The 27429-nt window shown below is 43.6% G+C and overlaps 2 protein-coding genes across 3 annotated transcripts in view; one reads left to right on the top strand and one right to left on the bottom strand.

Annotated features, from left to right (window-relative positions):
- Window positions 1-3175: 3175 nt before the first annotated feature.
- On the bottom strand, window positions 3176-19538 carry Mphosph10 (M-phase phosphoprotein 10). Its single transcript, XM_052712499.1, has 11 exons — window positions 19098-19538; window positions 16758-17445; window positions 16027-16175; window positions 14346-14514; window positions 12226-12367; window positions 10768-10835; window positions 9348-9485; window positions 7254-7364; window positions 5202-5309; window positions 3736-3966; window positions 3176-3397 (listed from the first exon to the last, which is right to left on the bottom strand). The coding sequence occupies exons 1-11, from the start codon at window positions 19184-19186 to the stop codon at window positions 3248-3250; spliced, it is 2043 nt and encodes a 680-aa protein (XP_052568459.1). The 5' UTR covers window positions 19187-19538; the 3' UTR covers window positions 3176-3247.
- Window positions 19539-19791: 253 nt separating this feature from the next.
- Mcee (methylmalonyl-CoA epimerase) overlaps window positions 19792-27429 on the top strand; it is a 28206-nt gene continuing 20568 nt past the window's right edge. The window contains exon 1 of one of the 2 annotated variants that reach the window (XM_052762623.1): window positions 19792-19932. In XM_052762623.1, coding sequence (XP_052618583.1) covers window positions 19887-19932 — 46 coding nt within the window. In that variant the 5' untranslated portion in view covers window positions 19792-19886. The remainder of the gene's footprint in view (window positions 19933-27429) is intronic. The other variant, XM_052762624.1, reaches the window with a different exon arrangement.

The following is a 27429-nucleotide window of genomic DNA, read 5'->3' as shown; positions in this document are numbered from 1 at the left end:
CTCAGAGGTCATCCTGCCTCTGCCTCCCAAGGGCTGGGATTAAAGGTGTGTGCCACTAGGCCTAGCTTTCCTAACACAATTGAAAATTAATTCAAAGAAATACACCTAAGATATGCTGATCATAATAAACATATTACAATTAATTTAACTTGACAGGAAAAAAGGAGCAGAGGAAAAAAAAAAGAGAATAAGTACAAAACCAAATAAATTTAGGTTAATAATGGCATTAAATGGTCTTTGATTCATATAATTAAAAGGTACAACCAATCAGATTAGCCTTAAAATGTAGTTCCCAACTATGTGTCACATACAAGAGCCCAGTATAGCAAATCATTTCAGTTTTTAAAATCCATAAAAATACTGATAGGTAAATGGCACTGGTGGCAGTGCTGGTTACTGCATGGAAAGGTCACGGTCATGACAGAACCCAGTGCTAATTTTAGAGCTTTATTAGGAGGGAAAGTCGGGGGGGGGGGGGGGGGGGGGGGAGAAAGAGAGGTGAGCCAGGCCTGGGGGAGAGAGCAGAGCAGGATACAGAGAAAGAGCAGAGAGGAAACAGAGAGGGTGGGGGTCTGAGTCCAGCTTTTTAAGGGGTACATAGTCGCCAGCATCTGTTGTTGAAGCAAGACACAAGACCCTGAGCTGCGCATGTGTGGGAGTGAGGGCAGGATCCTAACAAATACAAACTCCTAGGATCATATAATACTCAAAAATTACTACTAAAACATCTTAAGGTGTAAGGAAACCATTACTCAAAAGTATTTATTCATAGGTAAAGAATATAGCAATAAATTCTATTTTGAATAAAACTTTGGGGAAAGTTTCTAACTGTGGTGATATACACCTTTAATCCTGGCACTTGAGAGGCAGAGGCAGGTAGAGCTGAGCGGGAGGCCAGCCTGGTCTACATTGGCTTCCTAGGCTTCCTGGGGCTGCATAGTTTGACCCTGTCTCAAAAATAAACATCAACTTGGGGAAAAATTTTAATGTCATATTAGTAGTGTCATAGTCAGAGAACGTCCCCCAGACTCGTGTTAAAATTTAATGGCCAACAGAGAAATGTTTCAGCAGGTAAGGCCTGACAACCTGAATTAGAGGACCAGGATCCATACAGGAGAGAATCACCCTTAGAGATTGGATACAATTAGCACCATTGTAAAAAGTACTTGGGAATTGGGACTAGAGATGGCTCCGAGGTTAACAGCACTTGGACCTGGGTTCAGTTCCAAGCAACTGCAACTCCTGTTCCAGGGAGCCAATGCACATGCAACCATGCAGGTACTCACACATATATACCAAACCTTGGGGGAGGAGTCCTCCCCACCTAACTACCCAAGGACGAAGCAACAAAATGCCACTTTGATGCTGACATCTCTCTCACCAGACACCACTCTGTCTGGACTGTTAAGAATTATTTATAAATTCGGCAGGGTAGTGGTGGCACATGCCTTTAACTCCAGCACTCAGGAGGCACAGGCAGACCGATCTCTGTGAGTTCAAGGCCAGCCTGGTCTATAGAGCAAGATCCAGGACAGGCACAAAAAAAAAAAAAAAAAAATCTATAAATTACCCAAATTGAGTTTCTTGTAGCAGCACCAGTAGACTCAGTGTTTAATCTAACCCCATACAACTTAGTTCTCTCTGATTGCAGTCATGTTCAGCATTAATAACTCTAAATGGGATCTTTTTCACCACTGGGTTTAGTCTCTGCAGTTGAGAAACTAGAGCCTTTCCAGTCATTCTTAATCTGAGTCTCTTTCTCTGCCCAGCTGGATTAAGGCTGGTTATTTTTCCATCCAGTCATGGCATTATCAGTGAAAGGCATTTTTTTGAGTGGGGAGGTCTGAGCAATGGACACTGGTGATCCCAGTGTTGTATTTTAAAAACGGCGGGAAGGAGTCACACCATACAACAGGGTCCATGTAGGTTTATTGAGGGGAAGGGGAGAGAGAAGGAGCAGAGAAGGGGGCAGGGACCGGTCCCTGGGGACGAGGAAGGGAAAGAGAAAGGAGAGACAAGAGGTTGTACAAGTCCGCCTTTTGTCAGGAAATGTATCGAATGCACACAAGAGGTACTCTTATTGGCTGCAGCTGAGGTACATCCTGTCAGGACCCTAAGGGCAGGTCAGTACAGAGGCCTAAATGCTAACACCCAGGGGACTCTGAAGACGGCCTGCCAGTCCATATTCTAAGCTGTACTGAGTCTGTTGCTTCTGGACTCCCTTCTAGATCATATATCCGTCTTCTCTGTGTCTTACTATGAACCGTAGCGGTAACCCTTTGTCCAGGTATTAAGATTTTCCTAAGGTGAAAGATGTAAGCCACATACATGAAAGCGTTGTTTTGTGAAACAGCATTCATAACAGCAGGAGAAGAAAACCAAGAACTCAAAGGACTATGTCCACAGACAGCTGCTTGTGAGGAATGTGGCTGGCTCTGGGTCTGTCTCATAGCAGGCAACATGGCACATCAGTGGAATCAGCAGGACAGCACCAATGCAGGAAGGGGATGGGGAAGCTCAGACCCCTTTCACACCCAGAGAAACCCAGACGGTCTATTTGGTTTTTGTTGTTTTAGGGGCTAGTGTGATCTAACCTGACCTCCAACTCACTTTTCAGCTAACAAAATTCTTGAATTTCTGATCCTCCAGCCTCCATCTCCTGAGTGGCTCTGATTATGGGTGTGTGCCACCCTGAGTCTCAGAGAGGCTTCCCAGTTAAATTTGCCACAGCACTGTGAAGTCTCAAGTAGTTCCCATCAAGCAAAGATGGGTCTCTGCTGGTTATTTACTTCATCTTTTTTGTCAACTTAATGCAGACAGGATCATCTGAGAAAAAAACCAAAAACCACTTAAAAGAAAATGGCTTTAAAGACTGGCCTGTAGGGAAGTCTGTGGGACATTTCCTGGTTAATGATTGATGGAGGACCCAGCCAACGATGGGTGGTGCAATCCCTGAGTAAGTGGTTCTGGGTTGTATAAGAAAGCAAGCTGGGAAAGGCACGGAGAACAAGACAGTAAGCAGTGTTTCTCCAAGGTCTCTGCTTCAGTTCCTGCCTTCAAGTTCCTGTCTTGAGTTCCTCAGTGATGGACTGTAAGCCGTAAGATGAAATAGCCCTTTCCTCCACAAGTTGCTCTGGTCATGGTCTTTATCAAGGCAACCAGAAGCAAACTAAGATAGATCTCAAGAATTTATTATAAAATAGAACAATGACAGAAACTTACAGATTTATACATTAATTCAAATATATTACAGCTTTAATTTATGAACAGAAATGTCCTGCTTTTTCTTCTTTATCTTTCCTGGTTGTTTTGCATCATTAATCTGCATTTTTACTTGATCTTGCAATTTAGAAAAGAAAGCCTGAGATGACTTTAAGGGCTTATCTTTCCGTTCATCCTGCAGTGAAAACAAAACAGAGATGTTACAAAACATGCTTATGTGAGAAAACCCAAAGCCTACAGTACATTATGATCACAACAATGAACAGATGCACAAACATGAAAATCCACTGCAAAAACCCAACCATTATCACAACACCCTGTATCTCAGGGAAAAGAGAGGAGAAGGAAACTTGCTGCCAGGCCTGTCGCTGCAAAGGTCTACAGCAAGTCTGGAGGGTGCTGAGGCCACCGCTGAGCAGGGTGCTCCAGAACCCAGAGGCAGCTCTGACACCCTAGTTGAGACAATCCAATGCGTGCCATGAAGTCCCCCAACAGGCGCCTCTCCCTACTTACCTTTAACAAGGACACTTTGCCTGTTTTGGTCAACTGTTTCAGCTTCTCTGCAGCTGCCGCTCTGGTGGACTTCCCAGGCTGATCTGGGTTCCTCTTTTCAAGCAATTTTCTCCGCTTCTCCTTTTCCTTTATTTTCAAACGCTTCTGATACTTCTTTTTCCTGCGCTCTCGTTTCTTGTCTGTAGCTGTCTTCTCAGCAGCTGTTTTTAGATCTCCAGCTTTATTTTTCTCCTATTAAGAAGAAAAACAAAACAAAACAAACCCACCAAATAAACAAAAACCCTAAACAACCACCGTACTGGTTATCCCAGTCTAACATCTGCCGAGGGATGAGAAGATGAGCATGCACACAGTGGCCAATGGCTGGAGGATGCCTGTGGCACAGTGTGCGAGGATGCAGAGCAAGCCCTGTTTGGATCCAAGGAGCTCTGGTAACTTTACAGCCTATACTTTGTTCTTTGCCAGAACTAACTCCGAGGGAGTTCAGCCCCAAATGAACTCACGAAGGAAACAGAGAACTAGGCACTCAGGCTCACAGTACTGGCCAACAGGTACTCTCCAACACGGGTCACAGGACATGTCTGACTCAGCCTTGACTCTAAGCTGTGAATGGCAGCCCCTGGGTTTGGATGGGGGGGAGGGGTCCTGGAGATCACTGAAGAGAGGAAGCAGGGAACCTTGTCTCCAGAGAAGAGTGACATCCTCATTTCTCCTGGGCTATCAGCGCATGGTGCCAGGTTATCACTGGCACAAGATGGCAGAAGTTCTGACAGAAGTGCTGGCTGTACATGTAACAAAGCAGGTGAGACAGAAAGACCCGGATGCCACTCCAATGGAGAACACGGGCCTGCCAGAGCCAGTTTCTGTATGGCATGAATTTCCATGTTCAGGGGTCAGAGGATGCCAGCACCTGGTATAACCAATGTGTTCCAGTGTCCAAGTGGTCTACTGGAGTCTAGACTTCAATTCTGATAAGCACTACACTGCACTTTATGATTATTATGGACAAAATCAGTGTGGAGATGGGCAAACACTAAAGTATTACAGGATTTTCACAGGACTGAAACAGGTACTTGAAAACATTTGTAATAATCCTCATATCTGTCTGAATACACAAGAGTTTTTTTTAAGTACACTCTATAACTAATCATTCCTCTCACTAGGTAGGCATCCATAGTCACAGAGGATCAATTCTAGGACCCTGCACACACCCCAAGTTCCCACATGCTCAATCTTGTATATAAAATGAACTATGTATATCACCTACATCCATGCTTCCATACTCTTCAAATTGTGCATGGATCCCATGAAGCCCTGGGACAATGAAAACACTACACACACACAGCTGTTGTAAAGTCTGCACATGTTCAATACAGATTCAGTTTTCTTGACTGATTAGTTTCAATCTGCAGTTGGGTACAATGACCTTACTTGCAGTTACTAAACATTTCCACCTAGCTTCTTACCTTGATTTCCTCTGGGGCCAGCAGGGCTGCATCACTGACACTCACTGGGGCTACTTCCTCCATGGTTATGGCTGGCAGATTCGATACAACTTTAATTTCAGGAACAGGCTAGAAAAGAGATAAGGCATTTAGCGGAGAGAAGGAAACGGAGCAAACATCATCCAAGAAGTTCTTTATGGAGTTGCCTTCCTCTGCATATATGTTATGGTTGTTGGCTTGGTGTTTTGGGGGGACTCCTGACAGTGGGAGTGGGGTGTCTCTGACTTTCGCCTGCTCTTAGAACCCTTTTCCTCCTACTGGGTTACCTCGCCCAGCCTTGATGTATTTGTAAAAACCCACACACACTGAAAACCAAACCAAACCATTACTGTGCTGACTGGATGACAGTCCTGACAACAGGCAGCATCAGACCATTCCAATAGCATTTACAGCTCCAGAGGTCTACGTTTCTGATGCAGTAAGATACTGCTCCATGTCACCTATGGGGGCATTCCCATGCAATCCCATCTACTTAATAAAATATATCGACTTATTATCATCTTGCCTTTTGTTATGGAAAAATCTAAGCTCTCTGAAGAAATATATGAAAAAATGCTTATGAGAAAAATATAGATTATTTGATAAACAATCAAAAAAAACTACTGGAAACCTATCTTTATATATTAGCATGAAATGGTATAAACTGTTTGTGAAAACTAAAATAATGTACATGAGGGAATGTTAATGAACCCAATCTCGTGAGGAGCTGTATTGGTAATCACAGCGACTGTCATTTCAAGATAACAGTGTTCAAGCCACACCCAGAGGACAATGTTCCAGGGAAATGTCAAAAGAGCAAAAACACGAGAAATAGGACAGGATCCTAGAGTCTAAGCAAGAAAATATGGAATGTGAACAAAAAAATCTCTTTCAACTGGGCCACTGTTTAGATATTCATGAGAAATTCTGTGCTCCCCCACAATCAAACAGAAACAGAGAGGCAATCTTAAGACACAATACAACATGGCAGCTGGTGAACAGTTCGTGCCCACAGAGACTCGGATATAAGAAAAACATGAGAGGAACCTATAACAGCCATGGGCATTGCTGAAAAGTTAAATGCAAAACAAGAACATCTTTTAAACCGAGGCAAAAACAGAGGCCAGGGAAATGGTTTGCTAGGCTAGGTGCTTACTACAAAAGATGGAGGATCTAAATTCAAATCACCAGTCTCCATTAAAGAAGTGGGCATATCTGCACATGCCTGTTACGTCCAGCACTGGGGAAGGGGAGACAGGCAGAATCTGGAGGCTCACTGACAAATCAGTCTATCTGAAACAGTGACCTTCAGACTCAATCAATGAAGAGACCTTGTATCAAAAGGAGCAACAGAGGAAAACACCTGATGTTTTCCTTCAGCCTCTGCATGCTTCTGACATCTAGACCGGTCTTTAGTTCATAACATTTAAACACCTTCACAAGAGACACCAAAGGGCAACACATGAAAAACACTGGCAGGTGGGTGCAGCCTGTTTCATAAGTAGACGGAGTTTCAGGGAGTCACGAGATTCTCAGTCATCCTAGGAAGGACTCAGACTGGAAAGGGGGCTGAGAAGCCTGGCACTGGACAGAACACAGTAAGCAGGGCAGAGCACATGGGCCCAGTGTTAGCTCTGCCCTCCCACATTCCAAGCTTCAGTTTGCTCATGTGCAAACCAGTAAAAACACCTTAGTGTTTTGGGCAGTGAAAGTGATGTAAACAAAGGACCTAACATGACTTGCAGCAGGCATCAATCAACATGAGAGACAGACACCATCACACAATTAAACACAACTGACAGGGTCAGGAGAGGAGGAACCACTGAGGCTCAGAACTGAAGGTGACCAGGGAGGGGCCTGCTGGAGATCGGGGTGAAGCAGGACAGAAGGCAGAATTAACCCAGAAACCAAGTGAGCCTCACTTACAGAAGCCCTGCTGTAACTTCATACAAACTGAAAAGCGGGACTCCCCAGAGCTCAGAGCTATTAAGTTTACATATGCTGTTTTTTACACTGAACGGTTAATTCACATACCGGTTTGGGGATGAAGTGGAAGTTTGATAGGGCATCCAATTTTAGGAAGAGAGAATCCATCATCTTCTGAATTTCTACATGCTCTGGATTTTCTTCTTCTTCAGTTTTTTGCTAAGTGAGTAAGGTCAGTATCAGATGAAGGAGTTTAATAGTGGACCACAGATAAAACGTTATAGGCAATGAGAGTACCCTTAGTTTCTCAGAACCACAACTTTAACTATCCAGCAGCATTCCAGCTCAACGTGGTGGCACAATCCTTTAATTCCAGTACTTGAGAGGCAGAGGCAGGCAGATCTCTGTGAGCTTGGGGTCAGACAGGACTACATAGTGAGATCTTGTCTCAAACAAAAACAAAAACACCCCAGCCAGGGATGCCAGTGCTACCAGTAATTCCCAACCCTCTGGGCTGAGGCAGGAGTACTGGGAGCTCAAGACCAGTTTGGGTTACATAGTGTTACTTTGTTTTAAAAAGGAAGGAGAGAAGAAGGTTCCAAAAGGAAAATTAAAGGTATCAGCACATAATGCTGCCAATGCCTAGCAAAGACCACAAGGGGCGCACATTTTAGTACCCATTACCTCTGACATTAAGAACTAATACTTTTAAGTCCTTGGGTATTTTCCACCAAAGGTTAAGCTACCCACAGTAGGATCACTAAATTGAAGGAAAATTAACAAATTTTAGTGAGGAAGAGGAAATTTGAACCCTGGCAATTACTGGTAGCAAAGTAAAATAATGTAGCCACAATGGCAGCAAGCTTGGCAGTTCACAGAAGGTTAAAGAGCATTTCCCTCCTGACACAAACCCAAGGACACTAAAGTAGATAAACTTATGTGCGCGCGCGCGCGTGCGCGCGCGCACACACACACACACACACACACACACACACACACACACACACACACACACACACACACAGTAGGATTTACTATATCCAGAAGGTGGGAAAAGTTTCCATGCTCATCAACTGAAGAATAATCAAGAAACCATGGACATATATAAACGGAACATTACCCAACAAGAAAATAGGAACGAAGGGCTGACATATGCTGCCAACATAAAGACATAATGCAAAATGAAAGTCACACAGTGTGTGACTTTATTTATACAAAATGTCCAAAACAGGCAAATTCACAGAACTCGAGTGTAAGATAGCAGAGGGGAAGGGATAGGAAGCGGCAGATTGGTGAGCAAGGATTGGGAACTACAGAGAAAAACTACAACAGGTGCTTCTGAGTTATTCATTTACTTAGTTTTGGTTTTTCAAGACAGTCTCACTGTGTAGCACAGAACCAACTCAAAATGTGATCATCCTTCTTATGAGTCTTCTGAGCTCTAGGATTTTAGGAGTGCACCATCTTGTCTGACACTGTTTGTGTCAAAAAATGTTTTTTATGTTATATGAATGTAATCTGTTCAAGATTTATTCAGATTAATCACACTAATATGGAAACGACACCCATTAAATTCTATAGAGTCAGGTAATTTTTTATTTGTTCTTCCCTTGGCCCCCAGTGTGCACTGTGAAAGGCTAACATGGGCTTTCGTTTGCTGGCTTTTGTTCTTTATAATTAAGCCGGAGGCAGAGGCAGGGGAGGGGGTGGGGTGGGGGCACAGGAGTAAGAAGTTACTGGCTCTGTGCCTGGGTCCCAGGTCAGATGACATGTCATCAACGCTCATCCCAGTAAACCCAGGGTGAAGAAAGAAGTCTTCCCAGGATATGTACTTGTCCTGCTATTTAACTAGATTCATTTTAGAATTTAAGAAAAGAAAAACAGCCTAAAGATCAAGATCATTTCATAAAGATATAAAATACATCAATTACTTCAAATACCAATAAATATGATTTTAGAATAACAATACCGTAAAATAACTGCTGGAAAGTCAATAGCTGATTATACAAATTAAGATTGCCAATGCTCTTTACAGAGCAAGCCCCACCTCCCTTGCATTCAGGGGAACATTAGAGCCCTCTGCTCCCAGCATGTGCTGTTGCACAGGTATCTGAGAGCTGGATTAGATCAGGACTGACTGAAGATCTGCTTCTCCTCTTCTACCCTTTAGTAGTCACAGCCTGGCCTTGGAGGTCAGCTTACCTGGTTAAGTTTGATATACTCCTGCTCATAAATCTCAGCAAGGCTCAGCTTGCTCTTCTCATGGTCTAACGTTAAACGCTTCTTATATTCATACGCATCCTCTTTGGGTTTTTCTTTTCGTTCTACATCATCCCAAGCCTGAAATGCAAATATGTTCATAGACTCCAACATTGATTTCCATGCTCCGTAAGAACTATAGTAAAGAAATTAATTTTCAACTTCAAAAGTGATTATCTGGGGCGGGGACACAGCTCAGGTGGTAGAATGCTTGTCTGGCATGCATAAAGCCTTGGGTTCACCCTCAGCCCCACATAAACAGGGCATGGTAGTCTATACCCACAATACCAGTACTTGAAAGGTTGAAGCAGGAGTATCAGAAGTTCAAGGTCATCTCAGGCTATTTAGTGAGTTCCAGGGCCATCTATGGGCACGTGAAACCCTGTCTCAATAATAATAATACTAACTAAAAAAGTGTTAGATCCGATGGCCTACACCTTAATCCTGGAACTTTAGAGGCAGAGGTAGGTAGATCTGTGAGTTCTAAACAAGCCTGGTCTACACAGCCAGGGCTACACAGTGAGACCCTCTCTCAAAAGAAAAAAAAAAGTGATTTTTTTTCTTCTCAAGTAGCAAATAATAAAGCATGATGAAGAGCAAAGAGGACAGTAGCCCAAATATCCTTCTGTCTTTATTTTAAAATTAGTCTTTCTCTTACTACCCACTTTAATTTCCTTGTAACCATTTGCTAGGAATTGAACCAGAGCCTCGCATATGCCAAGCAAGAGCTCTACCAGAGCCACACCACCAGCCCTTAGATTATTTTATTTAAGAGCCATTTCTTCAGCCCACCTTACTATGTGATTAAATTAACCTAGGTTCTGTACTTCATTCCAAATTTTAAGATCCTCTCAGATCCTCTCATATCGAACCCTCTGCTCTTGCTCCTCCATTTTCGACACATTAAGGAAGCATCTCTAGTAAGATAAGTGTCATATACTTATTATATAATGCCTGTTTTTATTCTAAGCTTACAAAACCAGATCAACTCCCAAAAATTCTTTGCTGGGCCATTAACATCTAAAAAGATCCACCCTTGATTTATTAGAGCAGATACTGTGCCCAGACAGAGGAAGGGTCATGGGTTTGACCACAGCAAGCCAGATGTCCATCATAAGCCCTATTACCACCCAGTCAACAAGACTCAGAACAGACAGTACTAGCAATGGCCCTGGCCACCGTTCCCATCAGGCACCTTACTTTCTTGGGTATGAACAAAGAGCTATGTCCTACAGTGAAGGCAAAAATCCCTGTGTCCAGTGTCAGGGCTTTAAAGTCAAGAGGATCAAATAAAAATTAAGAAAGCATTATTTCTAAATATTACAGTGAGAATTAAATTAAAATCCACTCCATTCTTACTGACCTGATCTCTTATCCTCTGTTTAATGATATCTTCTAGATGGAGGGTAGTTTCCTCTGTGATTACAGGGGCTAAAAGAAACATAAAGTGTTTGTTAGAAAAATGCACGTCAGACCAGGGATTCTCAAACCCTTGTTGGACTCACAACATAAGCAGCACCTTGGAACTTACTAAAAATACAAGTTCTCAGGCCAACCCTACACCTTCTAAATCAGACAGTGGAGAATTTCTTATAGTATTCTGTTTCTAGGCCTGCACCCTGTCACAGTACACTGACTTGTTCACAATTAAACTGGAAACCCTGACTATCTAAGCAAGTTCTTTTTTGTATCCATTAAGTTCAAAGCTGGGTGTGATGGCACACGCCTTTAAGTGTAGAGGCAGGCGGATCTGAGTTAAAGGCCAACCTGGTCTCCAGAGTGAGTTTCAAGACAGAGCTATGCAGAAAATATCTATTAAAAAAGGAAGGAAGGAAGGAAGGAAGGAAGGAAGGAAGGAAGGAAGAAAGAAAGGAAGGAAGGAAAAGGTTCAAATGCAGAACTCCGTGTGTTTGTGTGTGTGTGTGTGTGTGTGTGTGTGTGTGTGTGTGTGTGTGTGTGTGCGCGCGCGTGTGTGTGCGTGTGTACTGAAACAGGGTCTCATACAGCCCAAGCTGGTCTCAAACCTGCCAAGTAACCTGAAGATGACTGAAATTCTGATCCTTCTGCCTCAACCTCTCGTGTGTTAAGATAGGCCACCATGCCTGCTTTCTGCAATACAAGGGGTCATATCCAGGAATTCAAGCATTCTAGGCAAGCATTCCACCAACTGAGCTATAGCTGTAAACTTGAATGGAGATGGTAAAGGACAACATTTCCATCCCAATGCCCTGGGACACCCTCCTTAGCAGTTAAGTGTCAAGATATTGGCAGCTGTTCTTCTGAGTGAGTACACGCATGTGCACACTTGCATATGTGTCATGTGTAGGCCAGAGGTCGAGGCTGGGACCTTGCTTGAATGCCCTCCACCTTATTTTTTGAGGCAGGGCCTCTAACCGAACCTACAGACATCAATTCCCCTATACTAACTGGTCAGTAATCTCCAGCCATTCTCCCATCTCTGCTTCCTCAGTGCTAAGATTACAGGATCTGTTTGTGTGGGTGCTGGGGAATCCCAACTTGGGTCCACATGCTTGCAGAGCAAGAACTTTACCCACTGAGCCATCTCCCCAGCCCCTGACAATTCATTTTTAATGATGGGGGAGAGGCATACACTGGAGACCTAAGGCAAAGACTGTAAACTGTTACCAACTGGTGAATTCAGTTAAATGGCATACAGATATCCACTACACTTTTCTGTATGGTTGCAAGTTGTTACAACAAAAAGCAGGAAGAAAACAGACATGACTCAGAATCTTTCTGAACTGGAACTACAGAAAAAGCCCAGAGGAAGGCAGCTGCAGAAGCACAGGAGGCACCATACCCATCCTGACAGCATGGTCAAAGTGGAGCGTCTCCTCCAGCAGGCTGTTCTCTGGCCGCTTCTGTGCCGTCACTTCCCCTTGAAGCTGCCAAGGCTTTTTTTCCAACAACTCTTTTTCCAAAGATGCGATTTTCTCATTCATCTAGGAAATAAGACAGCAGTTATTTTGAAGTGCTATACTTACTAATGTACCAAGCTCTCCAGAAGCACTAGGTCTATTTGGGGGCTCTGTTCTATTCAAATGATCTAAATCTGCACAAGCCACTAGCATGCTTAATTATTACAACATCCTAAAGTGAATCTTGTCTGGAATATTCGCTTTGATGGAGCCTGGCTCTTGGCTCTGCACCCGAATGTCTCATCTCTCCTGTAACAAACAATCTTAGAGCCACCAGCAGACACAAGGCCGGTTTTATCTTGGAGTCCTCCTGTTTTCCCACCCGCCCTTCTGCTCACTTGTTAGGTCTGCCCAGGATCCCCTGCAAGGAACAACACTTTCACTGTAGCCTTCCTCAGCTTTTGCTTTTGATGCCACACTGACAAGTCTAAAACAGATGGTAGGTCACAGTGGACATTTTGTCTAATTCTTGTTAAAAAGATGTTTCTAGAATCTGGCCAGTAACCATGACAGCAGCTTTGGACCTGATGTATTTGCAGTTCACTGAATTAAAAAAAAATGAATAAAATATGGTTAAATCTCCTTGACATCCATGGAGCTCCATCTCTGAAGTCGAGAATTATGCTTGATTACCTTATACTGAATTAAACAATTGAGGCTCATCTGATTTGGTGGCATTGCTCTCATTATTTTGGATTTGTGTACCACTACCCAAGAATGAGGCTAGACAATGTGGATATTTACACGTTTACATGAGTCAGATATAGTTAGTCCTGTCTATAAATTCTGCTTTACTTTTTATATGTGGGCATCAACTAAACATTACATTATTTATTTCTTGAAGGTTTGCATAATTCCTCGGTGAAACCAAATATGTTTGGGTGGTCGGTGGTGGGAAGACACTAGGGTAGTAACTCCTTATAAAGTTATTGCCGCCAGGCGGTGGTGGTGCACGCCTTTAATCCCAGCACTTGGGAGGCAGAGCCAGGAGGATCTTTGTGAGTTCGAGGCCAGCCTGGTCTACAGAGCGAGATCCAGGACAGGCACCAAAGCTACACAGAGAAACCCTGTCTTGAAAAAAACAAAAAAACAAAAACAAAAAACAAACAAACAAAAAAAAAGATAAAGTTATTGCTTCTAGACTTCCTATCTCTTCTAGGGACACAGTGACAATCCTGAACTTAATTCGAATTGCTTTTGAAAAACAATTCTTTAGGTAATCTTGATATTTCACTTTCTACTTGCTCTCATTTCTGTGTGATGTAATTCTAACATGAATAAATGACAGACCCAAAGGACAAGAGCCAAGTTAAAGTTACTAAAATCAAGTTGCCCATCATCTGTCAGGCATTCATTTAGGAGACATACCTCCTGCAGCAGCTGAAACAGTTAAAAGAGGGTCACAGGATGACTGAGCAGAAGCATCCCAGACAGGAAAACAAGCACAGAGAAAAAAGATTTCACAAATCTGGCTCCAAAATTAATGCTACGGGCTAGGAAATGGAGGCACAACTTATACAAATTATAAGATGCTCTTCATGTGATATCTATATACAGTATATGCAGGACATTTTTTCTTTCTTTCTTTTTTTTTTTTTTGTTTGTTTTTTCGAGACAGGGTTTCTCTGTGTAGCTTTGGTGCCTGTCCTGGATCTCGTTCTGTAGATCAGGCTGGCCTTGAACTCACAGAGATCCACCGGGCTCTGCCTCTCAAATGCTGGGATTAAAGGCATGTGCCACCACCGCCTGGCAGGTTTTTCTTTTTTTAATGAGAGAGGGTAGGCTACATAGCCCAGGCAGGTTTGAGGCTCACTATGTAGCTCACGTTGTCCTTGAACTGGATACAATACTCCTACCTCAACCTCCCAAGACTGGATTTACAGGAATGCACAATACCTAGCTCAGTATACATAATCTTTAGTGAGCAAGGCCTTTGTTTTTAAAAGAGTAGGTTAGTGAGTTTCCACCATGTTGAATATATAACAGAATTCCTAGGAATTACCTTCTCCTGTCTCTTTTCAAAAGAGGATTTGACTTCATCAGATTCTTGTTTTACAGCTAAGGGACTTGTATCTTCATCCTCATCCTCTGGCAAAGCAAAGGTCACTCTTTTCAAGCCTTCTTTATGTTGCTTACCATCCTCACTTTCTTCCAGGTCGTTATCTTCATCCCTACAACAGCAAGACGGTTATCAAAGGGAGAACACTAAAAAAACCACTATGAATACAAAAATAAATATTCTGATGATAAAGTACTTTTTAACACCTAATGCCATTCAATATTCAGAACTCCCAGGGTAGCTAAGGCTCCAAGGAACAAAAGGAATTCTTTTTTTTTTTAATATTTTTGTTTTTTTAAGATTTATTTATTTTTATGTATACCATGTTCTGTCTGCATGTATGCCTGCAGGCCAGAAGAGGGCACCAGATCTCATTATAGATGGTTGTGAGCCACCATGTGGTTGTTGGGAATTGAACTCAGGACCTCTGGAAGAGCAGCCAATGCTCTTAACCTCTGAGCCATCTCTCCAGACCCCGGAATTCTTTTTTTTTTTTTTAACTTTAATTTATTTATTATTATTTTGTATGCATGACATGTGTGGGCGATATATGTACCACAACATGCACGTGGAGGTCAGAGAAAAACTTGTGGGTTTAGCGGATCAAACTTAGGTCACCAGGCTGCATGGCAAGTACTTTCATCTACTAAGTCACCATCTCACTGGCTCAACTCCCTTAATAGACTAGGCTACCCTAAAACTCACAGAAATCCTCCTGCCTCTGCCTCCCAAGTACTGTGATCAAAGGCATGAGCCATCACACCTGGCTAAGGAATCGATCTTTAGGTGAAATGGTTGCTATGTAGAAACAGAATGGAAAGCATTAATACAGGGAATACATTATTCATCAACTCACGATACAAAACGCTTACTTAAAGATAACAATAGGAGCTGGAGAGATGGCTAAGAGCACTGGCTGCTCTTCCAGAAGACCTGGACTCAATGCCCAGCACCCACATGGAACTCACAACCATCCAGTGCCTTGGTATGTCCAGTCCCAGGGGATCTGACCCCTTCTTGTGGCCTCTGCAGGCACCAAACACACACTTGGTGAGCAGACATACATGTAAACAAAAACTCATACACATAAAATAAACTTAAAAAAAACTTTTTAATAAAATAATGGGGGGGAGGAGTGGTGGCAGTGGTACATGCCTTTAATCCCAGCACTAGGGAGGCAGAGGCAGGTGAATTTAGTTCCAGGCCAGCCCGGTCTACAGAGTGAGTTTCAGGACAACCAGGGCTACAGAGAGAAACCCTGTCTCAGAAAAACAAACAAACAAACAAACAAAAAACAACCAACCAAACATACAAACAAAAAAAATCAAACCAAACCAAACCAAAAAACCAAAGACAATGTTTTATTAGCTCAAAACCCAATTGCAAGGTCCTTACTTATAATATAAAAGGCTAACTGCTACTGCTGGTGCAAATTTTCTTCTTTAAATAATCACCATGTCCCTTGAAATTCAGAGACATTTTTCTAGCTGTTTGATATCAGAGAACCTTCTACTAGATGTAGAGTCTAACTTCTATTATGTATTTGACAACTCTGAGTACATATTTTACATCTATGACTGGACCACTGCTGCTAACAAACTAAAGAAAGATTTGAAATGCTCACGATTCAGAAATGCTTTCTTCTGCTTCCTCCGCAAATCCTTCCTCTTTGTTTGAACCCAGCTCATCATCAACAACACTAGTGATGTCATCATCACTTTCAACTGGATCGAAAAAATCTTTGTATTTCAGATTTCTGGAACTTTTATTTGACTAAAATAAAAAACATTTTTGAAAAGTTTAAAGATGGAAAACTGTATAAAAACACTCATGTGCCTGTGCATATTATACACACATACAAATTGCTTTCTAACTTTAATACTACCCCAGGCAAAATTAGCTATTAGGGAAACTAGCAACTAATTAACTACCTCACAATGGAAGCCTAATAAATTGAAAGGAAGTACACACCTACTCATAACACATAAATAAAAGCATACTATTTCATGTCTCAAAACTTCTAGTTACCATTATTAAAAAAAAACCCATCCTCCAAATAATAATTGTTAAAAGCGTTTCTCAGCCATTTCTTTCTTTTTTATATTTACTCGGGGGATGCATGGGAGGAGTGTTTTTTGAGGCAGGGTCTCATCACTTAGCCTAGGCTAGTTTTGAACACATAATTTCCCTGCCTCTGCCTCCCACTTAAAATGTTTACATCCTGCACCACTGCTTAGCTTTTAAATTTAATGAATTTCTTCAATACTTCGTTTGTGCTCGAATGAATTTTGAGGCACATTAAATCTCTCCCTAGGAAAATATGACATTTAAAAGTTTCTTTCCCTAAAACCTTACCTTAATTTTCTGGCGTCCAAACAGCCCTCCCTCATCTTCATCCGAATCAATGTCTTCAAAAAGGTCAATATCTTCCTCCTCCTCCTCCTCTTCATCCTTAGGTCTTTTTTCCTCTTCTTTTTCTACTTTTTCTAAAAAGTTCTCCATTTCAGAGAGTTTGAAGAATTTGTCGTCCACTACAGACTTTTCTCTTGGTTTTCCAGGTGGTTTGATTTGCATCTTGGTCTGCTGTTCCAATTTGCTAATATCAAAGTCAAGGTCGGAGTCCTCATCACTGAAAATGGGACTTGTCCTTGGGTCAGATCTGCCTGAGCTTTTAGGTCTCTCACCCCCTTTAGGAACATCACTACCCACATCTGACAGCTGTTCCTCCTCCACATCAGTCTCTATGTTCTCCTGGCTGTCAACCTCCAGCTCTGAGGCCTCCTCTTCACACTCCTGATCTTCACTCTCTAGGAGAAGGCTGAGATCTTCATCCTCAATTGTTTCACTAACTGCATTTTGGAAGTATTCTAAGATTGGTTCATTTTGCAATTCTAGTTGTTGCCAAATCTGCTCATCATCAAAACTATTTATCTCAAGTTTTTGTAAAGGACTTCCAGAGATTCGGCCATTCTCTAATATTTTATTAAAATCATAAAGAACTTTTGTTAGAGAAGTGAAGTTTGATGCTAGGCCATTTTGAATCCTATTGGGAAAGAAGATTGAGATGAATTATATACAATAATATCAAGCATTCTGAAATAAAAGAAAAAATAAAAAACACACCTTATTTGCAAAATAAAATGTAAATGAAGCATCAATTTTAAGTAAAGACCCTGGCTCCCAACAATGTGTATCTTGCTGGTGAGCCAGAAGTATCTGACTTTGCTGCATAGGTTGTAGGCTGGACAATCACTACTCATCTACTTGCCTGGAGATACCCACTAAGTCAGCCTCAAATTCTCAAACCTGCAGCTGGGCGGTAGTGGTGCACACCTTTAATCCCAGCACTCAGGAGGGAGAGGTAGGTGGATCTCTCTGAGTTCGAGGCCAGCCTGGTCTACAGGGTGCGTTCTAGGGCAGCCAAAGTTACACAGAGAAATCCTGTGTCCAAAAACAAAACAAAAGGAATTCTCAAACCTGCTACATAATATACACTTTTTATTACTCACCTGACGAGTGATTACCATTTGGCTGTAAGTCTGGGAAAATTTCTCTAAGGATATGACCTCTGAGATAAGATCTACAGATTGAGACCTACGGGTAAGAGACTACCTAGTAAAGATCTGGAAACATGTATTCCGGTTCTAAGAAACATTTAGAATATATTCCCTGGAAAAGATAAGAGTTCAGGCAATGTGAAGAACAACAAGACCCAAACAGCTACAGTGTGATTAAAGAAGCAGAGTATGAACCTGAGATTTCGGATGGGGGGAGGAGGGGCCGGGACCAGGACCTAGACCAGGGTCACTTTAAGTATAACGAGAACACAGAAAGCTGCAAGGGGAAGGCTGAAATGATGACTTACAATTTGGAAAGAGAACTAATAATAATGGTAGATGTGTGAGGAAACTTAAGCAGCTTCCCAAAGGATGTCAGAGGTCTATGTTGGAGTCACAACAGTGAGTATGGCAAATAGGAACCAAAGTCTAAATATACTGTAGACAGGATTCACAGGATGCTAACGAATCAGGCAGAGGAAATACAAGAAATAGAGAAAAATGATGACACCCAGGAAGTAGACAATCTGACTATGGATAAATAAAATGACAGAAGTGTCATTTACTGAGGCAGTAAGGGTAACTTAGGTAGTAGGAATGGGTAAATGACTTCAGGGGAGAGAAGAGTATATGGGGGGGGGTTCTAGTTTGGACACAGTGAATCTGTGATGCTAAAGAGTATGGATTTGCAATAAAAATCTGAGTCATAGTTTTACAGACTTTAATCGAGTGCTAGGAAGAAAGATAGAAGTCTGCCCTAATTTTCAAACTCAGTCGTGAAAGTGCATAATTGACAAGCACCAAGTACGTACTTTCAATAAAGCTTAATGACTGGTAAGCGGTGGGTATCTTGAGGACACACATTGAGAAGTGCAATTAGCACGCAATAAGGCAGCACGCGTCATAAGTCTCTCTGGACGCTAATAATTGAGCTTTATTTCAATAGCATACACCTAGGAGATATGCACTCTCCGGCTTTCACTAATAAACTTTTGACAGGCCAAGAGAATAAAAACTGTCTGAAATTGGGGTTAAGGGACCTGCACTTCCCTTCCTGTCTTTCAGAAGTTGCCGAACGCCTGCCCGCCCGGCACCCGTGCGATGCGGGCCGCTTTTCCAGGCCTGGATCTGAACTTACGTGAGGAAACACTCGGGTCGGCTGGTGGCTTTCTTGATTTCCCTCAGACACCGTTCCAGGGTCTGTCGGCGGGTCACGCGAGGTGCCATAGCTGTGAACTACGACACCACGCGAATGCTGAGAGCCGGCCGGAAGCCGCGCGACAAACATGCACCTTCCGCAACCTGAAGCTCAGAGCCAAAGGTTCCGCCACGCACAGGTTCCGGCCCTGCATCCAGACGGTGCCTATAGCACTGCGAACCTTCCTATTGGGCATGCGTGGAGGCGGGGCAGAAAACCGAAAAGCGCTATTGGTCGTCCCAAGCGCCTTGGCTCTTTCTCCAAATGCCTTGTTCTGTATTTCTAAGAGAACTACAAGTGATGTCGAGTGATTGCTTTCTGTTTCTGCTATCGATCCAATAAGCATTTCAAAGTAACGGAAGAGCAGCTCGCTTCACGCAGCATCCGCAAAGATCCCGGCCCCGCGCCCTGTCACTGCGTCGTTTTTCCCGCCCTCTGTAGACATCAGTCAAACCCCTGGTCTTGTGGCCCCGCCCCTGGCCTCATGCCCCGCCCCTTGCCCATGAATTTTCCCTGCTCTCTTCAGCCATAGGTCAAGACCCAGACAGGATGTCCCAGCCCCCAATAGGGTGTTTCCGCCCCTGGACTCGCGCCCCGCCCCTGGCCGTTTTTCCCCGCCCACATAAGCTTTAAACACGCCCCCAGACCTCAGTCCCCGCCCCCTGCCCGTCTTCCCAGTCCACTCTGCCCTACTAGGTCGCTGTGCAAGCAAGCGCATTGCTTCAGGAGATGAAGCATATAGTGAAGGCCGCCGTGTTGGCTGCGAGCGCTACAGGTGAATACCGGGCATCGTCAGGGGCGCCGGGGCGCAGGTCGCGCTGGACGGGAGGCCGCGGGTGGCCAAGGCTTGGGTCTGAAACACTGGGCTCCCGGGAGCTTCGTTCCCTTAGCGCAGAAGTTCCGTATTGTTCGTCTCCCTGCTATTGGGTTGCCCTTGGCAAACGTGGACCCGACAGGTAACCTTGCCCAGGAGCACAGGCAAGGCTGGGACAGCAGTAAATCAGGAGGGGACTCTGCTGTAAGAGACAGGAGAAACCAACGAAGTGGCGAGTCCTGAAAAGTCTCTCCGAGTCCTAGCATGTTTTACGCACCTGCCCCCTTATATTTTTCATCTGACTTAAAGAGGAAAGGAACATTCAGAAGGATTTGTAAGTTCTTTGAGTTCTTTTGACCTCCATGTCTTTTATTGCATCAGCAGAATCGTAGTGACAGAGGGCCAAGTTTTCTGTCTGTCTCCCCTTCTCTTCTTCCATTTTATTTTCTTCCTTTCTGGTGGCAGTTACTGCCCTCAGTCTGAGATTTTCTGTTTGGAAGAAAATATAAGGCAATGTCGTTCCAGAGTTCCTTCGTTACATTTGTGACAAATCCTTTAACTAGCGTGCTCAAAAGGTATTCAGGGCAATGAACTTTTGTTAATGAACTTTTGTTAATATTATACTTCCTGCCTGGAAAGTTCGGTCTGCTCATCTGCTGAAACCGACACTGCTAGTCATCTTTCAGAGTCGGCGCTCAAACTAAATTTGCTTTTTTTTTTTTTTTTAATCCCTCTAGCCCTTCTGGCCAATCACAAAATTCCTTTTCTTTTCTTTCTTTTTTTTTTTTTTTTTGGTTTTTCGAGACAGGGTTTCTCTGTGTAGTTTTGCGCCTTTTCCTGGAACTCACTTTGTAGCCCAGACTGTCCTCGAACTCACAGAGATCCTCCTGCCTCTGCCTCCCGAGTGCTGGGATTAAAGGCGTGCGCCACCACCGCCTGGCACAAAATTCCTTTTCTGTCCTAACAAGTCCCCAAGGCAAGGCAAAAGAAAAAACAAAAAAGTAATCTTAATAGATAGATATAGCTGCCTTATGATCAGTTTAGTACAGACACACACACACACACACACACACACACACACACACACACACACCCCACAAATATCTGTCTGTCTCTGCCTCCCAAATGCTAGGATTAAAGGCATGTACCACCACTTCCTGATTCGGCAGAGCACAGTAGTTAAAATGATTTTCTGGTTAACAGCTAACGCTGAAGTTTTGCTAATACTTCTTGTTGATATGTTTTCTATATACCTGGTCAAATATAAGTCACCGTCTTAGTTCATCTTAAGTTTTTGTTTTTTGCAAATATTTTCTAAGGCAAAATCAGATATTCTCTCTTAGCAAGGTCTCTCTTAAAAAGTAGGTATTACTTGTCAGACATACACTAATGACATTAAAAATTGAGGATCTGGGCGGAGACAAGTAGCTCAGTCCTAGAATAGGACATTAGGGAATAAGAAAAAAGTCTTGAAAGGAGCAAGTTAAGGGAGGAATCTGGAAGTGTCTAGAGGACTGATTGTGTATTCTGCCAACAGTGGCATAGAGAAAAGGAAAGAAATCTGAAACAACTTTTCATATACCTTATATTACTTTCTTATCACAACTTAAGCTTTTACATCTCAAACTTTCATGACTTAAACCTTTATATTTTTAGATCTTAATACATATTGCCATAACTTTATGACTATCTTAGACCTGCATACCTTGTATCATTCGTTTTCCTTGACCTACATAACTTACTGGTCTAGTTTTCTTTTCTTTTTTTTTTTATAACCTTTAGAAACTTTAAATCTTTATTAGTGTGAGGCCTGCCAGCAAGGCCGACTGTACACATGAAATGGACTGAGTGTTGGTTGTTGTTAAAGCTACAGTTCATCATCGATGTTGTCAGAGATCTGTGAAGGATAAATTTGAGTAGGAAGTATAACTTAAATGATTTCTGCATCAATTGAAATGACAGAGATGTACTGGATACCTGAACAGTCATCCTAGGTTCCTCCATGGTTGTTGGGGACAGAGGTCTCAGGGCAGCATGGTTGTTTGGCTGCCAAGCTCAGGAGATCCGATAGACTTTCCCGACAAAGAAGGGCACCCTACCTTGTCTAAGCAAAGTGGGGTAATCAACTCCCCAGTGTCCTGCTTGTCCACTGTTTGGACAGGGTCTTGGCAGCAGTAAAGGTGAAGGACAGTTTTTCACTCAGTGGTTAAGGTTACCACATTTAAAGCAAGCTACAGGAGGAGTTCTTCTGTGCCCATCCATCTTTCCTAGAGAAGATTAGGGGTTCTGCCAGGAGCTGGCATGTCTCTCTATTATGAAAAGCTTTTTTTTTTTTAATTAAACATTTTGGAATGTCTTATTTAGCAAATCTCTGAAGAGTTTGAGGACCATTATCGATACGTGTACCTGGATTAGACAAACTTTGTAGTTACTAGTTTCAAAGCCTCATATATGAGGCTAAATGAAGTTTATTTCTGTCATTAATCATTACTGTAAGTATAGTTATGAATATATTAAAGCGTATGATTATGAGGTAACTGATAATTAACACGTACGTTTTATGATCAGTGACAGTTTATAATGTAGGCAGTGTCAGCACAGGGAAGGGTTAAGGGGGGGAAGTGGCAGCAGCAAGGACCCTGGTGGAGGGAGGTGTTCTCACAAGGCTGTGAATTGTCCAGTTTACTAGGTTATCAACAGTGAAGAATTTGGCTTTGGGAAGGGAGGGGGAGTGGTGACTGGCTGAGAGAGGGGGCTTTTGGGAGTGAGGGAGGGCCTGTTGGAGCAGCACAGCTGGAACAAGTGGGGGAGGAGGAAGTGGGAAGGGGTGGGGGAGGGTCACAGTTGCCCTGTATGGGCCTAGGGAACCTGTAGTTCTTCCAGCAGGGATCAGAGGGACATCACACAGGCCCAGAGGCCCAGAGGGAGTCCCTGTGCCCAGACTTGGGCCTAAGGGAACTGCAGTTTCTGGAGGGAGAAGAGTGACCTGTTGTTAAGGAGTGTTGGAGAGGCTGATGCTCCATGCCGTACTGATGTGCTCAGGTGGGCTGGAAGGAAGGGGGAGACTCCAGCACCTTATGGCCAGAGGGGACTGTAACAGCTGCTGAAGTTGGGCCTGAGGACTGTGACCTATGAAGCTGTGGGCTTAGCCCGGGTTCTGTAGCACCAGGGGCTGGACATGGAGTGGAGGAAGTGGGGGAGGGGCAGTGGGGAGGGTGCCAGACAAGGGGGATTGTTGGGAAAGCAAGTTAGGAGGAGAAGGAGGAAGAGGATAAGGGGGTGGAGACTGGCAGCAGCTAGTGGGCGCAGAGTGCCTAGCAGTCAGTATTCTTGCGGTGCACAGAGGGTTAAATAGGACCCAAAATGGTGCAAAGGTTTACAAAGTTCGGAAGAGTTCGGAAAAGTTCATCAAGTGTAGGTGTCATACAGAGGGCTTGGAACAGACAGGAGAGAAGTGGAGAGGTAAAGGATCTCTTTCCATTTTCCTGTGCACTCACAGAAGGTGTAAAGATCCTGAATAATGTTAGGATCCAGAGCTGTTAGGTGGCCAATTAGACTGATTATCTAATGGGTATAGGGCCAAGCCTGGGTACTATAGTGAATTAGTTTAGGAGATTTGATGTCTGAAAGTTTTAACCCTTTGAAATTCTGAAGGAGACATCCCAAAGGCAAGTCAGTAAGAATGGATGATGCAGAACCCAATACCAGTGGTGGATGATCAGTGGGCCAAAGGTTGAGAGTCAAGGCATCCCCTGTTTATTGAGAGGCCCTGAACAGATTCTCTGGGAGGGAGGGGGTTATCACCCAAGCTCCATCACCAAGAGAGTGACCCCAGTGGGTCTGTGAATCCGGGACCTATCGACAGGATTTCACAGACAGTACAGAGCAGACATCAGATTCCCGCAGTGCAGCCACCAAACGTAAAGGGGGAAGCCCCTACCCAAACCAGACTGGACTGAATGTGTGCCAGTCTGGGAGTCCACCTTAACTAGTGAATCACAGTTGTGGTTGGTGCAGTCTCCCCAATCCCATAGGACAGAGGAGGGACACCTGACACTGGACAGCTGTCAATAGATAACCTGGGGACTGTTTAGGGCAGCAGGGTCTGGGGACTTACCAATCAGCCACTGTTGGGTGAGAGAATTGGGCACCAGGAGGATTGGAACTCGTGAAAAAGGGAGTTTGCTGGCCAGTCCCAATTTCGGCACCAATGAAGGGCACTCCACGCATCAGGGGCTCCCTTCCAGACCTCCAGATTAGGCACAAACCACACCCAAACACCTGCTTTCACAGACATCCTTTATTAAGTGGGGAAGAGAAGTTAAAGTGGCTGCTTTCTGACTCAGGCAGAAAAACAGCAACAAATGACCTGGCAGGTGTCAGTCTTAAGAAGAGAAAGGGGAGGTCTGTGTTAGAATGCGTTAGGATGATAGGGGACAAGGGAGAAGGGGAAGGGGACAAAGGAAAGGGGCAGGGATATTTGTCCTGGAGGGACAACAGACTGCCTCTGGATAGAGAGGAGACAGATGTGACACATAGGCAAATGGCGGTTTATAAAGGTAAAGGGGGCAACCCTGTGTTAGGATGAGGTGTTTAACTTGAATTGTGCATGTTAGTTAGGTGAGCCAAAAGGGCCTTCTGATTGCTGGACTTCGCTTGTCAGCCTCAGGGGGAAGAAGTGGCCAAATACGGGATTAGACCTTGGTGGGTAGCTTTAGGAAGGTAGCCTAACGTTTTTCAGCAAGGCAGAGAGAATGGGATGAAGGGCCAGGCCTGCCAGAGCCACATGCTCAAGAGGGCTAGCATCCCTTCAACCTGAAACTCTATCTGAAAAATAAAATAATAATTAATTTTTTTAGTGTAAAGCAAAGGGTTGCAAAGACTCGGGGTGTAGTCCCATGTGCAGTACTTGTCTAGCATATGCAAGAGCGCAGGTTTGATCCCCAGCAAGAAAGACAAAGGAAAGGAAAGGAGCTGGAGAGGAGTGAGTTAAGCACAGTAGTTTCCCAGTATCACCTCTGATATCGGACAAACCTGGGCTCAAGGCTCTACCTTGCCACTTAAAGTCATGTTGAGGAAAAGCACCTAGTCTCTATAGGCCTGATTCCATATTTCTGAAAATGGAGGCCATAATATCCAACCTATAGGGTCATGGTAAAGATTAAATCTCACAAGGTATTCAGTGTACCTTTATCATTATTTTTATTTTATGGCCATGTAGACAAAAGGCAAAGTCATGTGACCGTACTGTGGCCTCCCACTTCAGCATTTGGGCTTCCACAATGGAGTTTGGAAGGACTGCAGATCTGGCAAAATTTCATAATAGCATCGATTGATAAATACAACAATGAAGTAAAACCGTGGGTCTGTACTTGGAAAAGGATAGAATCTAATTTACCCATCCAGTTCTGTTCTCTACTAAAGATGAATCCTAGCAGTTGGCAAAACATGGAGAGTTCCTAGAAACTGAGGCATATAGAATTGCCTCAGTTGTTTGTAGGTTGCTCAAAGGGAGATTTATTGTTTAGTTTTCATTTCTGTGGTATATGAAAAGTCCTCACGAGATAAAATGGTCATAAACCGCCGGGCGGTGGTGGCGCACGCCTTTAATCCCAGCACTCGGGAGGCAGAGGCAGGCGGATCTCTGTGAGTTCGAGGCCAGCCTGGGCTACAGCGCGAGATCCAGGAAAGGCGCAAAGCTACACAGAGAAACCCTGTCTCGAAAAACCAAAAAAAAAAAAAAAAAAAAAAAAAAGGTCATAAACCATAAACATGAGTCAGAGCAGTTTTGTTTTGTTGTGTGGCCAGAGATCAAACCCAGAGCTTTGTGCATGCTAGACAAGTGCTCTGTCACTGAGCTAGACACCCCTGTCAGAGTTGGAGGGTTATAAGCAACAGATTTTAACTCAGAAAGACTGTAATGTATATTCCTTTACCCAAAAGCATAGTCGTGTGTGTCTAATAGTCTCTAGCAGCCAAACTCCATCAAGATGTCAGGAGTCAGAAAATACTTGAATACTTTCAACCATTTAAGAAACCATACCCCTCGTGGTAGATTTTCCAGAGTGAAAAATGAGTTACGGGCTGGAGGAACATGCCTGTAACCTTTGTATATAGGAGGTAGAGGCAAGAGGATGTGTGGCCTACCACTGAAGTGTGGCCAAACTACCGAGGGAGATACCCTCAAAGAAAACGGACTCTCCCTCTCTTACCAGCTATCAGTTGCCAATAGCTCCTCAGCTAGAGGTGGGCCTTCACGCCCGCCTCTCCTTCCATGTTGGGATTCTGTCTGGATTAAGTTTTTGAAGGTCTTTTGCATGCTGTCAGAGCTGCTCTGGATTCATGTGTGAGGCTGCACTGCTGTGTTCCTTGTAGTCATCCACTGCTTCTGGGGCTTACACTCTTCTGCCCCCTCTCCCACAGTAATCCTTGCATTTAGGAGGAGGAGATGTGATATATATGTTCCATTTAGGACTGAGTGAGCTCTTATTTTCTGTACTGTGACCAGTTTCAAGTCCCTGTGTTAATCACCAGATACTTAAATAGAAGCTTCTCCGATGAGGGTTGAGAGAGGCACTAATCTATGGGTATACCGATAAGTCATTAACAGTCAGTTTAATACTATGCCCATTTAGCGGAGTGAGAGTAGAAGGTTCTCCCCTAGGGGATGTGACCTGTCTAACCACAGTTTCCATTTCACTGACAGTGGTGTCAGGTATGGTCTCAACTTGTAAAGCGGGCCTTCAAACCCAATCAGAAAGTCGTTGGTTATTCTCATGACATTTGTGCTATTGCACCAGTGGGCGTGGCTTGGCAGGCTGGCAATTGTAGCTGTCATGGTTCACAGTTAGGTCAGACTGATGGTTACTTTACTCCTCCAGTAGTGTGCATAGCCCCTACAGCATCTGAAAGATAGCCAACTGTGATGAAGCTTCCAGTGAGTACCAGCTTGTTTCTCCACAGTCTGTCACTGAGCTACGTGGTGTCATCAGCAACAGGCGTTCTGGAGGGTAACCAAGAGCATTGGCAGTAGCTTGCAGTTTGGAGAATCTATGCTATCCGTTAGACCAATTACTTCCGAAGAGGTAACCCATTCTTTGCAGTAGGCACTGGGCCTTGTATTTGTTACCCTGTGTATCAAATGGAGGCATTGTTGCCCCATTATAGGGTAACTCCATTTAAATGGGGTGTGAGTGTGTGATAGTATATAGCATTGGGGCAGGACTGGTTAATAGGTTGCTGAAAGACAGATTTATTGTTTCGTTTCCATTTCTATATTATATGAAAAGAAATTCCCCAAGTGAAGAAATAGTCATGAGCAGTATACATGAATCAGAGGGGTTTTGTTCTGTTGTGATGCGGGAAATCAAACCCAGATCTTTGTATGTGGTAGGCAATGTTTTTTCATTGAGCTATACACCCCCATCAGAGTTGAAAGAGTGTGTGTGTGTGTGTGTG

Source organism: Peromyscus californicus, unplaced genomic scaffold, assembly GCF_007827085.1.
Source record: "Peromyscus californicus insignis strain IS unplaced genomic scaffold, ASM782708v3 Scaffold_4__1_contigs__length_199733344, whole genome shotgun sequence".
Taxonomy (NCBI): Eukaryota; Metazoa; Chordata; class Mammalia; order Rodentia; family Cricetidae; genus Peromyscus; species Peromyscus californicus.
This window is presented reverse-complemented; position numbering and strand designations above follow the sequence as displayed.